Source organism: Urocitellus parryii, chromosome 7 (genome assembly GCF_045843805.1).
Source record: "Urocitellus parryii isolate mUroPar1 chromosome 7, mUroPar1.hap1, whole genome shotgun sequence".
Lineage (NCBI taxonomy): Eukaryota > Metazoa > Chordata > Mammalia > Rodentia > Sciuridae > Urocitellus > Urocitellus parryii.
The window spans coordinates 138,182,293-138,193,659 of NC_135537.1; the positions used below are offsets into that span (position 1 = coordinate 138,182,293).

General features: G+C 59.7%; 2 protein-coding genes across 7 annotated transcripts in view; one reads left to right on the forward strand and one right to left on the reverse strand.

Annotated features, from left to right (window-relative positions):
- Smg6 (SMG6 nonsense mediated mRNA decay factor) overlaps nucleotides 1–3,441 on the forward strand; it is a 233,327-nt gene extending 229,886 nt beyond the window's left edge. For 2 of the 5 annotated variants that reach the window (XM_077801316.1, XM_077801317.1), the window contains exon 19: nucleotides 879–2,664. In XM_077801316.1, coding sequence (XP_077657442.1) covers nucleotides 879–1,009 — 131 coding nt within the window. In that variant the 3' untranslated portion in view covers nucleotides 1,010–2,664. Of the gene's footprint in view, nucleotides 1–878 lie in introns of all 5 variants that reach the window. The other 3 variants (XM_077801319.1, XM_077801320.1, XM_077801318.1) reach the window with 2 other exon arrangements.
- Nucleotides 3,442–3,490: 49 nt separating this feature from the next.
- Nucleotides 3,491–7,433, reverse strand: Hic1 (HIC ZBTB transcriptional repressor 1). 2 transcript variants are annotated; one of them, XM_077801322.1, is made up of 2 exons: nucleotides 7,297–7,433; nucleotides 3,491–5,828 (listed from the first exon to the last, which is right to left on the reverse strand). In XM_077801322.1, exon 2 carries the CDS (start codon nucleotides 5,806–5,808, stop codon nucleotides 3,664–3,666), a length of 2,145 nt encoding a protein of 714 aa, XP_077657448.1. In that variant the 5' UTR covers nucleotides 5,809–5,828; nucleotides 7,297–7,433; the 3' UTR covers nucleotides 3,491–3,663. The 2 variants fall into 2 exon arrangements, with proteins under 2 accessions (XP_077657448.1, XP_077657447.1); XM_077801321.1 differs by lacking the exon at nucleotides 7,297–7,433 and adding an exon at nucleotides 6,176–6,418.
- Between the last annotated feature and the right edge of the window lie 3,934 nt (nucleotides 7,434–11,367).

Below are 11,367 nucleotides of genomic sequence, written 5' to 3' on the forward strand. Positions count from 1 at the left end.
TTTCTCCAGTACTTTAAAGGTTAAAGAGGAGAAGAGAGGTAATGGCAGGATTAAAAACTCTTCTAAAAAGAAAGGCAGGTATCTGTGCTGATATGAAAGATCTTTAAAGTATATAAAGTTCAAATAAAGTAAGTATGACTAGTATGATTAACATTGTTGTAAGACACACACACGCACATATACGTATAAGTACTTGTAAATGTGCTTTAAGAAATATGGAAAGAAATAAAGAACTACCCCTTAGGTATGAGACAGAGAGCTGAGAAGACAATCCTGACTCTCTGCTCTTCTATACTGTTTCATATACATGGATTAATTTAATAGAAGAAAACCAGTTGGCTACAGCCACAGAACCCCTTGACACAACTCTTCTAGGGACCCTTGCCCACCTTCTCAGAGCTCTGTTTAGCTAGCCTCTCACCACACTTAGGAGCCATGCATTTGGCTTCTGTGTATCTTTGCTTTTCTATATCTGGATGTTTCAAGCCTTGGCCTTGGAAGGAGATGTGCGAAAAAGAGTGTGGTATTGTGAGCCCAGGGCCAGCCATGCAGTCAGGAGTGAAACTGCTTCTTCAGTTCAGAGTTCTGGAAGACAAGTCTGTGGAGGCCAACAGGTTTGGGCAGCTCTCAGACACAAGGCAGAACAAAGTCCTGTGTGGGAGATGGGAGTCCAAAGCAGAAGAGCAGCCCTGGTCCATCCCGGCCCTTTCTAAACTGTAGGGGAAGGACACCCTGGACCAAGAGTCTGGGTGAAGGAAAGGACTTATGGAAAGGCTAAGAAAAGGCTGGTGTTGTCCCCTCTAGTCCCACATCCCCTTCAAAGCAATTATCTCTGCCACCTCTCCTCAGTGAAGCCCTTCTGCCTTCTGTGCCAACAGAGGAGCCAATCCGCCTCCTTCGGGAGGTGGTGCTGCTGACTGATGACCGGAACCTGCGTGTAAAGGCACTGACGAGGAATGTGCCTGTGCGGGACATCCCAGCCTTCCTCACATGGGCCCAGGTGGGCTGAGGGGGCCATGCCAGGGCCCACCCCCATGGAACCGTTCCTGAGAGGCCACCAGGCGCCAGTGTAGCACGGAAGATGCCCACGTGCCTGAGCCACCAATCCACCCAGACAATAAACCATCCTCTTCCAACCCACGCCGTGGCCGTGCTGTGAGGGAGCTGCTCCTCACAGAGCCCCTCCCAAGGGTCGGGCGGAAGCTGCTGGGACCCTCCTGGGCTGCCAGGATTTAGCAGGGAAGTGGCTGGCTACAGCAACAACAGGTGGGCAAGCCAGATAGGCCGCCAATTCTCTCAGCCTTTCTCCCTCCCATCTCATTCCAGGGCTGGGGGAAGGCCAGCTCACCCCAAGGACTCGCCACCTTTCTCCAGTGGTGATGGGGTAGAGATTTTACAGTTTCCATCAGAAGCAGGTGAAATCACGGGCCCCTTTATTCTGCAGAACCTTTGTCTTGGATGTATCCAAGAGGCTTTGGCTATGGTGACAAGAGTGCCCAGGGTGTCTCTCCATCTCCCTGAGGCCTGGATCCCCCACGGACCCAAGTTAGGTTCTGGACACCATGTCCCTAACAGCAGCCCTATGCCCCCCCACCTCTTCTAACCGCACCCAAACACCCATACCCATCCTGCTATTCCTTTCCCATCTTGTTACTCCTTTTCCCACCCACATCAATGGGTCCCTTGCACTCTGCCCCTTGGTTTCCCTTGGATGATCATGGGTCTAGAGGGAAAGGAATCTGGTCTCAGGCCCATGCTTCCTGGGTGGCCTTTACCTGTTTCCTCTCCCCCATCAGCCTGCCTTTTGCTGGAACCCCTGTGGGAAATTTCCTCAACTCTTACCATCCCCCTCCTGCCTGCCCTCCCTCCAGAATATCCTCTCACCTGCTTCCCTTTCTAGTTGGTTCCTTTCACCCTCCCCAGCCCTCCAACTTCCTCAGCTCAGTTCTTGTTGTGGAAGTTATCACTCTGAATTTTCCTCCTCTGCTACCTGTGTCAGGAACCTAATAAAACTTTCTACCTGTCTTTCCTTCCCAAACCCCTGTGCTGAGAAGCTTTGAGGCTGGTATAGCCCAGCCTGTGGGTAGAGCAGTCTAGTGCCCGGAGGGGCTTTTCCTCACCTGGCATGTTCACTGTTTCTGGCTTTGCCCTCTGCTCCCCAGAAGAACTGACACAGGGGCCCTTTAGCCTTTGAGTTTTTTCTTGCCCAGTTACCTGGTATCCATGTTCACAACCTCACACTGGAGGCGTCCTCTATCCAGTTCCTCCAAACCAAGGGTAGAGATAAAGAGGACTTAAGGAAGGCAGGGTCTGAGGTGGGACAGAGGTGAATCTTGATGGGACCAGTGGGGAAATCCCCCAACAACCCACTGACCAGGTATAGCCTGCCCAAAGGATGGGAGTTATGCCTTCCCAAAGGCCCAAAATAATGCCTGAAAGGGGGGGGGGGCTCTGCAGCAGAGCCAAAGCCAGTAGTGTGGGGGGTCTAAGTTCCCCAGACCCTCAACTCAGAAGACTGGGCTCTTTGGGTTATAGGATCCCCAGCCTCTCCTTTAAGATCCTCTCCCTGACTGAGTCCAATGACTGGGTGGGTGGGAGACCCATCTCTTCTTTCTGTCCCATTTGCAGCACTGGTTTTGTTTCCTTAATAAATTTTTAGTTATGAAACATGTCTGACCTTTTGCTGATGTCTTTCTGGGATTGGGGAGGGGAGGCAGATCTGAGCTTGTACACCTGTATGTATGCAGCTCTTCCACCACCCTGGTGCAGCCCACCCATGTCCACGTGCAGGGGCAGAAGACAGGAGCAGGATTGGGAACCTTGGTTACTGCTTTATTGCTGTTTGGTTCGAGTATAGAAAATGGAAGCGGCTCTGAAAGAGCCTGTGTACAAGGTAGGAAATATACAAAATAGGAGGAGGGAGCTAAGGAGACCGCTTTCCAGCCCAGCCCAGGCTGGGCTCAGGATGGGGGGGCCACCCGGGGAGCATGCAATAAATATGATCCGGGGCCCCAGGGAAGGGTAAGGGACACCGTGGGAGTGGGAGATGAGGCAAGCCAGGGCTGTCTTGGCCCTGGCTCCATAACTCCTCACCTTGGTGGTTGGAGAGGAAAGGGTTGGCCCTGGGGCTAGTGCCACTTGTGCAAAATGAGGAACTTCACATTATCAGTCCCGGGCGGGCAGGAGCAGAAGGTGGGGAGCCTCCGGCTGGCTCAGTCCCCTCCCCTCTCCACAACTCTGCCCGATACTCCGACCCCAGCGGGGAGATTCACAGTGAGAATGGGTGTGGTCGCAAGGGCCGGAGGTAGGGCTGGGAGCGCCCCAACAGTGACACCCCTCCCCCAAAGAGCAGCATGGAGCCGGGGGAGGGGGGCCAAAGAACCACAGGGAGAGGCCGGGGTCTCCTTTGGTCAAATCTGATATCAAAAATATAAATCTCCCTTCCCCCATCCCACCCCGTCCTGGGGTTTTCCCCCATCCCCACCCCCAGCTAAGGCACAAAGCAGTGAGGCCAGGTGAGGCCGCAAAGAGGTGGGGCAGCCACTCAGGCGACGACGCCGCTGCTACTAGTTGTCCCAGGCACGGTGTGCCGCGCTTCTCCTTAGGGGTACGGGCCGGGCCGAGAAGCAACGGCAAGGCGAAGGCGGGCCAGCAAGGGGCGCGCTAGGTCGGGGAGAAACGGTCGATGGTCCTGCCGTCGGGTCCAGCAGCCAGGTGAGCGCCCTGGCTCAGCACCTCCGCCGCCTTGTCGGGACTTAGGCCCAGCTCCGCGGTGAATTTGGCCAGCGGGTAGAGGCTCTCGAGCGCCACCTTGGGGTCGTGCAGGAAGTGCGTGGTCTGCGCCAGCAGCTCGGCTGCAGCTGCCTTGTCCTGCTGCTTCAAGCTTAGCTGCTCAGCTGTGAGGCGAGCCACAGCAAAGACGCCTTCTGGGAAGTCGAGTTTGCCCTTGCCGTCAGGGCCAGGGACGCCCGGTATCCCCCCTAGGCCTGCAAGCGCGCCGGCAGCGCCGGCCGCACCACCAACAGCGTGCATCTTCATATGACTGATGAGGTTGCGTTGCTGTGCGAACTTGCCACCGCACACCTGGCACTCATAGGGCTTCTCGCCGGAGTGGATGCGCATGTGCTCTGTGAGGCGGTACTGGCGTGTGAAGCGCATGCCGCACGCGTCGCATGCAAAGGGCTTGAGGCCCAGGTGGCTGCGCATGTGGCGCGTCATGGTCCCCCGCTGGGTGAACTTCTTCCCACAGATGGTGCATGGATAGGGCCGGGTCAGCCAGTGCGTCTTCTCGTGCTGCCGCAACGTGGCTGGATCCTTGTAGCTCTTGTCGCAGGACGCGCATCTGTACGGCCGCAGCAGCTCTCCCAGGCCACCTGGAGCCCCAGCGACCTTGTCCCCACCGCTGCCAAAAGGGGGCCCTAAGCCGGCTGCCCCAGCAGCCACCTCAGCCGCCTCAGCCCGGCCATACAGCGCCTCCTCCTCCTCCACGTGAGCTTCCACGTGCGCATTCAGCTGCTCAGAGCTGGGGAAGCCCTTGCCGCAAGGGATGCACACGTACAGGTTGTCACCAAAGCTTTCTGGCTCTCCATAAGCCAGGTGCGGGCATGGGTAGCCTTCGAGGTGGCCTCCAGGTGGGCTGGGATCCTCGCTGCTGCCAGTCTCCTCGCTGCTGCTCTTGTAGTCGTCGCCGTCACCGCCCGCGCCGGGCCCGTCCAGGCTGCCCGGGTAGCGCGGCGGCGGCACCAGGCCGAGCGGGGGGCCCCCGGGCGAGGCTGCCACGTCCCCGCCGCGCTCCTCGCAGCGCTCGCCTGGAGAACCGCGCTCCCTGCCCAGCTCATCGCCGTAGCTACCCAGGCCCGGCTCGTGCTTCATCCAGCGGTAGAGGAGGCTGGGCCCGTCGGGGCGGCCGGGGTGCTCGGGTCCGGGGCTGCCACCGCTCCCACGGAACGGGTCCGGAGGCGGTATGGCCTCTTCCAGCTTCTGGAAGGGCAGCGGCGGCAGCGGCGGCAGGGTGAGTGGTGGCTCCTTGTAGGTAGCGGGGCCGGCGCTAGGAGGGCTGTCCGGACGCGGGGGCAGCTCACGTTCACTCAGTGGTCGCTCAGAAGCCGCAGAGCCCGGTGGGCTCTTCTTGGACAGATCCAGGCCGCAGAGCGGGGAACAGCGGCGCTCTGGGATACAGAGTGCGGTGGCTGGGCCCGGGCCCGAAGCGTACAGCTCCGCGCAGTGAGTGTTGACCGCTGCCTCGGGGCCCGACGGCGGCTCAGAGGAAGGCGGCGGCGGAGGCCCGGCCGGGGACGAGTAGCAGGCTTGGATGACCGGCGTGGCCGCCCTCAGGCCCCGGCCCGGCCTCCCGTAGGGCGCGTAGCCGCCGCCGCCACTGCCGCCTCCCCGCAGGTGGCAGTACTTGCCGTGGCGCTTGAGGCGCTTCTTACACAGCGCCACGAGGTCAGGGATTTGCAGGTAGCTGGCGGCAGCCAGCACAGCGCCCAGGCTCGGCTCGGCCCCCGGGGCCACGGCCGCTGCCGCCGCAGCCTCTGCACCGTCAGCCAGACGACCGGTGTAAATGAAGTCCAGAACCAGGCGAAATACTGCCGGGCTCACCATGTCATGGTCCAGGTTTAGCAGGTTGTCATGCACCACCAGGGACTTGAGGTAGGCGCTGCTGGCCGCCAGCACGTTCTTGTGCGCGCGGAAGAGGGCGTTCTGCACCACGATGATCACGTCGCACAAGAAGCCCTTGGTGCGCTGGTTGTTGAGCTGCAGCAACAGCTGCCTCGAGTGGCCGGGCGCCTCCATCGTGTCCAGCATCGTCTGCCCAGCACACTCTCCTGCGGGGACACACACCAGCTGGGTAAGAGCCGCGCAGCGCCCTCGCCTCCTGTACCCAGACCGGCACTCCTCCCCTCCACTTCCCCTTCCCTTCAGCTGAGCAGGGGCATCGAGCACCGCGGCCTGGGCACTGGTGGAGGAGGTTCAGCGGCCTCCTGGAATGGAAGCCTAGGCCGGCGGGCCCGAAGCAGAGTAACGAGCAGGAGGAGAACGCCTGCGGATGGAGAAGAGGCCAGGCTGGCCTGTGCGCCCCAGGCCCAGACGCTGCTGGGCACACGGGTTAGGTGCTGGGGACTTCCAAGGAGAAAACTGTTCAGGCGAAGTGACCCTTTCCGGAGACAGTTACCCGATTTAAGTAAAATGTCCGCTTCAGGAAAAGTCATTCAGGGCCGAGAAGTTTGCCCAAGTGGGGATAAAGGGAGCCGAATAGGAAACACCTCCCGCCTCGGGAGAAGTTGCCCCAGTTGGAAGAGGTGATACGGAGAACTCGAGCGCGGTGCCCACCGGCGCCGCCCTGATCAGGGGCTGTCAGGCCCTTGTTTGGGGCCGGGGCAGCGGCGCGGGGAGCGGAGGCAGCGGCTGCCGTGGCGGGCAGAGCGCGAAGGCCGGGCCCCGGCGCGGGGAGGGCGTTATATCGGGGCAGGAGGCTGAGGCAGGAAGCAGGTGGGGGGGAGGGGGGAGCCACGCAGCTCCCAGGGGAGGGAGGGGGCAGCGCCCCGGGCGGGCACGGCGAGCAGCCGGCTGCTGCCCTGACCTCGGCCTGCGCCCCACCCGCGTTCCGGCCCGGGCCTCGGCGTCAGCTGTACATTAGCGGACCCGGCGCCTTCCTCCCCAGCTCCCCTCGGCCCCTTCTTCGCCGGAACTCGGCCGTCCCAAACTTGGGGAAAAGTTTCCCAACTTCAGACAGGGCGGGAGGAGCGCGCCAGCCCCAGTCTCTCCGCTCCCAGCCTTGCCTCACGGCCCCCAACTCCAGCTGCCAGGCGGCTGCGGGGCCTGAACCAAGCCCTGAGTTCCCCTGCCCTCCAGCCCGCCCTCCCGACCCCATTCCCCGCCTGGCCCGCAGGGCCTCGCAGTCCGTTACCTGCAGCCACAGCCCGGCTGGTCTTTCCTCCCCGCGGCGGTGGCAGCTCCTAGCCTGCGCCCCACCCGCCCCACTGCCAGGCGCCGAGCTGTGCCAGGGCAGCGCCCCTGCCAGCCCCGCCCGCCAGCTCCCCTTCCCTTCGCCTTGCCTCTTCAGCCCATGTGCGGGCAGAGCCGGCCTCGGGCCGCTGACCCCGCGGTGAACCCGGCGCGGAGCAGCGGCCCAGCGGTCCTGAGCCCTCTGAGGGAGACACTCGGAGCCTAGAACGCCAGCCGCCAATCGCGATGGGGCGCCCGCGCCAGAGGATGCGCCTGAGGCGGCCAGCGCGCGAGGACCGGGCTGTCCCGGGTCCCTTGTCCCTCCCGGTCCCCAGCGCCAGGACCCACCTGGGGGGCATGTCGGAAGCCCCGGGCCCGGCTGCCGGCGGATCCAGGGGGGACGTGGCTGCGCTGTGCTGCCCTCCGCCCGCCGGGCCCCCGGTCGGTCTGTCCTGCTGGTCCGTCCTCCCCGCGTCCTGGTCGCGTCTCAGCCCCGCCGCGCTTTCCGCACACTCTTATCTGGAGCGGTCGGGGCCGGCAGGCGCTGCTGCGGCTATGGCGCCACCTCGCGGCAGTGTGGGACTCTGCGCTGGACCACAGAAACCTCTCTGGCGCACCTGGGCTGGAGACTCGCAGATGCCCAGCTGGGCAGGAGACCTATGTGCAGGTTCATTCTTCCAGATGTGTCCACCTGGACTCCAAGTCCCGAATGCAAGTCCATAAACCTTTGGATTTTGAGCTAAAATGCGTACATTTTTCTAAGAACATAGCTTCAATTAGGAAGTCTTGCCTTCAAGGAGGAATTCTGATAACAATAGATGGTGACAGTAGGTAACGAGATGGAGATTATGGAAATCCTAAGCGAGACAAAGGTAGCTGATCTCGGGTGACTCCCCTTAGACATTCCTGGAGGAGACCGTCCCCTTGGATCTACTCCCCAACACGCCCACCCTCGCTCTGTCATATGTGTTAGGTATGCACAGCATAAACCCATTTGCCCCCAGACCCTACCAGGTAGTGACACTCGCTGGCACACATGTTTACACAGACACCTACGCCCGCTCCTGGAGTCCCAGCTGTCTGTGATACTCCAAGGGCTGCCTGGTGGAACTCCCGTGAATCTGGGCAGGGGTGTTCCCATAATAGCCTACCCTGAAGTTGAGGGTCTCTGGAGAAACTCCAGGATAATTGATTGGAAGTGGCTGGACAGTGCCCAGCGCCCAGATTCCCTCTGTAAGGCATTCTGAAGGACCCCCGAGTGACTGGCTTTTCTCCAACCGGAGAGAAACAAGACAAGCTTGGAACCTCCCTAGATGGTCCATCAATCTGATACGCGCGAGCCATGCCTCTTCTGGAGGGAACCCTGTATTGACTCTCTGGCGCTCCACAACTATTCCGGAAGTGTCCCAGCGCAGCTGGGTGAACACGCCAGAACTGTTGCAAATACCGCATCTCGACGGCCCACGCTCCGCCTCCTCCCCCCGCATCTCCTGACCCCCGCCCACACACTGGGAGGGGTCCCCGAGAACGCCCACAGCTTCTGATTGGCTGCGCCTCTTCAGTGGCCTAGAGCGGGAGGCTGGGGCGCAGTGTTACCATGGTAACTGATGAGGTTCGCCCAGATCGCGGCTCTCGGAGGCCTTGGAGAGCTTAGCAACCGCACCCCGCCTCTGGCTGGCGGGAACCGCGCTAGCCGCCCTCCGCGTTGTTCTCCAGCCCCCACGCCCCCGCCAGAGGTAGTGGCTGAGTCACTCGGCGAGGGGCTGCTGGTGCGGCCACTAGCTGTTCCTTTCAGACACCAAGGACTTGGGCGCCCCCCAGAGGCTCTGTTTACTCCGATAGCTGCTTCAGAGCTTTGGTGCCTGGAGGCAGCTTCTGGTCCAAACAGGTCCACCTGACTCCCGCCGCCTCTTGAGTCAGTCAGTCCCTCACTCGCTTCCGAAGCAAGCTCTGAATCTGCCATATCCATTTCCACGCCTCTATCTCCCCATGGCGTTTTCACCAAAAAAGTACTGAGGTTCCAAAGATGAAAATGGTTGACTGCAATGTTTCTGGCCTCTAGGGAAGAGGACCCCAACACCCAACATCTCTGCCAAGAGACGTGATGGGGGCTGAATTGGAAGTACATACGGAGTGTTGAAGAGCAGTAAGAAGGTTCTTAAGATGTGCTCTTGGGGGCTGGGGATATGGCTCAAACGGTAACACTCTCGCCTGGCATTCGCCATTCGCGGGGCGTTGGCTTCGATCCTCAGCACCACATAAAATAAAATAAAGATGTTGTGTCCACCGAAAACTAAAAAATAAATATTTTAAAAATATCTCTCTCTCTCTCTCTCTCTCTCTCTCTCTCTCTCTCTCTTAAAAAAAATTGCTCTTGGAGCTGGATTTTGACAGATTAATAGGAGTTCTCCTTTTGGGTAGGAAGGCTGATAACTGGGACAAAAGCCCCCTTCTCCCTAAAAAAAAAAAAAAAATACATTTTGGAAGCCAAATTCCAAGGGACAAGAAGGGCCTCTCTGACCTCTCTGACCTCATCTCTTTAATCCCTTTGAAGGGTAAGGAGCCCTTCAGCCCTGTGCCACCTTCTGTGCAGCATAGTCTAACCCCTGCTGACCCAATCCAGGATCTGCCCACGATCTTTTTTGTTTGTTTGTTTGTTTGTTTGTTTGTTCAGCACTTGCCCTAGTCCATTCCCCAATTAAGTCACTGCCCCAGCCCTACCTTGGAGTCCTCCTTACTTCTGAATGGGAAGAGTCTCGCAGCCCTGCCTCCAACCCAGTGGCAACATCAGGGTCCCGAGGGTCTCCTGTAGACTTCATCCTTCAATCTTTACCTTTCCCTGCTTCAGATCCACCAGCCAGCCTGGCGCTGCTTCTTCCCCACACTTCCCCACACCATTCTCCCAAAAAGTGGGGAGAAGCTTCCCTTGTCCAGTCCAAGTTTGTCTAGCTGTCCAGCTTCCCCTCCCCACTGGAGATAGAGCTGGGCTGGGCCAGGACTATTCATTTTCCCACTGATGTTTAGGGGCATAGGTTCTTGCCAAACTCTAAACCCTCGGGAAACCGAATTCCTCTAAAAAGTGGTCCTGGCCACCCCTGGAGACCCCTCCCTGCCAAGCTGCTGAGTCCTTGGTCTCCTGTACCTTCATGTGAGCCCTGCCAGTGTCCCATTATTCCACAAATGAATGCTGAGGTGACACATGGGTGACAAAGCTTGGCACTGCCAATCTTGCCCTCCCTTTTACTTGACAGAAACTCCTGATACCTTCCCAACTCCCTAGAGGACCCTTTGCTCGTTTCTGGGAAGCCCAGGTCACCCTCAACTTTTTGCCTTTCCTCTGGTCTCCAGCTCCTTACTAGTAACTGGATCCCCATTGGGTCTTATTTCTCTGGCCTGGTCTCCTACACCAAAGCCTTCCAAAGATTCCTGGGCTCTCCTACCTTCTTCCCTTCCTCCCGGTACCCCTATGGCATACCACAGCACTTGCTGTGCCCTAGACCCTTCATCGGGCCCAGCTTCTTTCCCTATACAACCCCGGAAAAAAAAAGGATGATGACACCACAGTGGCCATGCGGGGTGTGACACGTCCCTGGGCATCCTGTGACATCAGAGCTCTTGGGTCCAGTAACTGAAAACTGGGGTTGGGGCTACCATATGAGGACCCCAAGGCTGGGCGGGGCAATGGACTGAGTCCGCAGGAGTCCCAGAGCTCCGGAAGGGGAGAGTGAATAAACATGTAACAGGCCCGCAGCACCCTCCCTGCACTATCCTCCCCCGGGGGCCCCCCAGCCAGCAGTTCCGGAAAGTTAACCCTTTGTAGGCCAGGACAGGGGGCGCCGGCTCCTCCTACCCGATCCTGCTTCCGCGCACCCTCCTCCCCCTTCCAGATCCCTGTCGCTTCGGTCCCCACCCCCACCCCCCCCACCTCCCCGCCTCGCCACTATAAATAGCCCCTTTTCCCGTTTCCTAAATTCCCTGCTGACGTCGGCAGCGCGTCAGTGTGTAGGAGCCGCGGCCGCATGAATGAGCCGCCGCAAGAGTACTACGCGCGCCTATAAAAGCTGCCGCGCCAGCCGGGCTGCGGGAGGCGAGCGGGCGCTGGCGCGATGCGGCCCGCCAGGTAAGCGGGATCGACCAACCAACGGGCCACTGATGGACCGTTGCGCGGACACTGATGGGAGGGCAAGGAGGAGACCCGCGGGCGGCGGGTTGGAGGGTTTCTCCGGAGTGGGGATTGGGACAGGGTGGGAGGGACGAGGTTCCTTCACAGCTGATGGAGCCGGGACCAGAGGGCTGACACAACCTCGCTCAGCACCTGCCGGAGCCCAGATAGAGACGCGACCACTTTGGAGGAGCATCGGACAGAGGACAGACCCCAGAGTCGCCGAAGCATTCTGTGGGGTTCCTACGCCATACTCC

What these genes read in the sequence shown, in the direction of transcription:
- Hic1 (XM_077801321.1), bottom strand. Translation starts at nt 6,212, where the DNA reads ATGACTTTTCCTGAAGCGGACATTTTACTTAAATCGG. An exon ending in GGACATTTTACTTAAATCGG is followed by an intron (nt 5,829 to 6,175) that starts GTAACTGTCTCC and finishes GTGTCCCCGCAG; the next exon opens with GAGAGTGTGCTGGGCAGACG.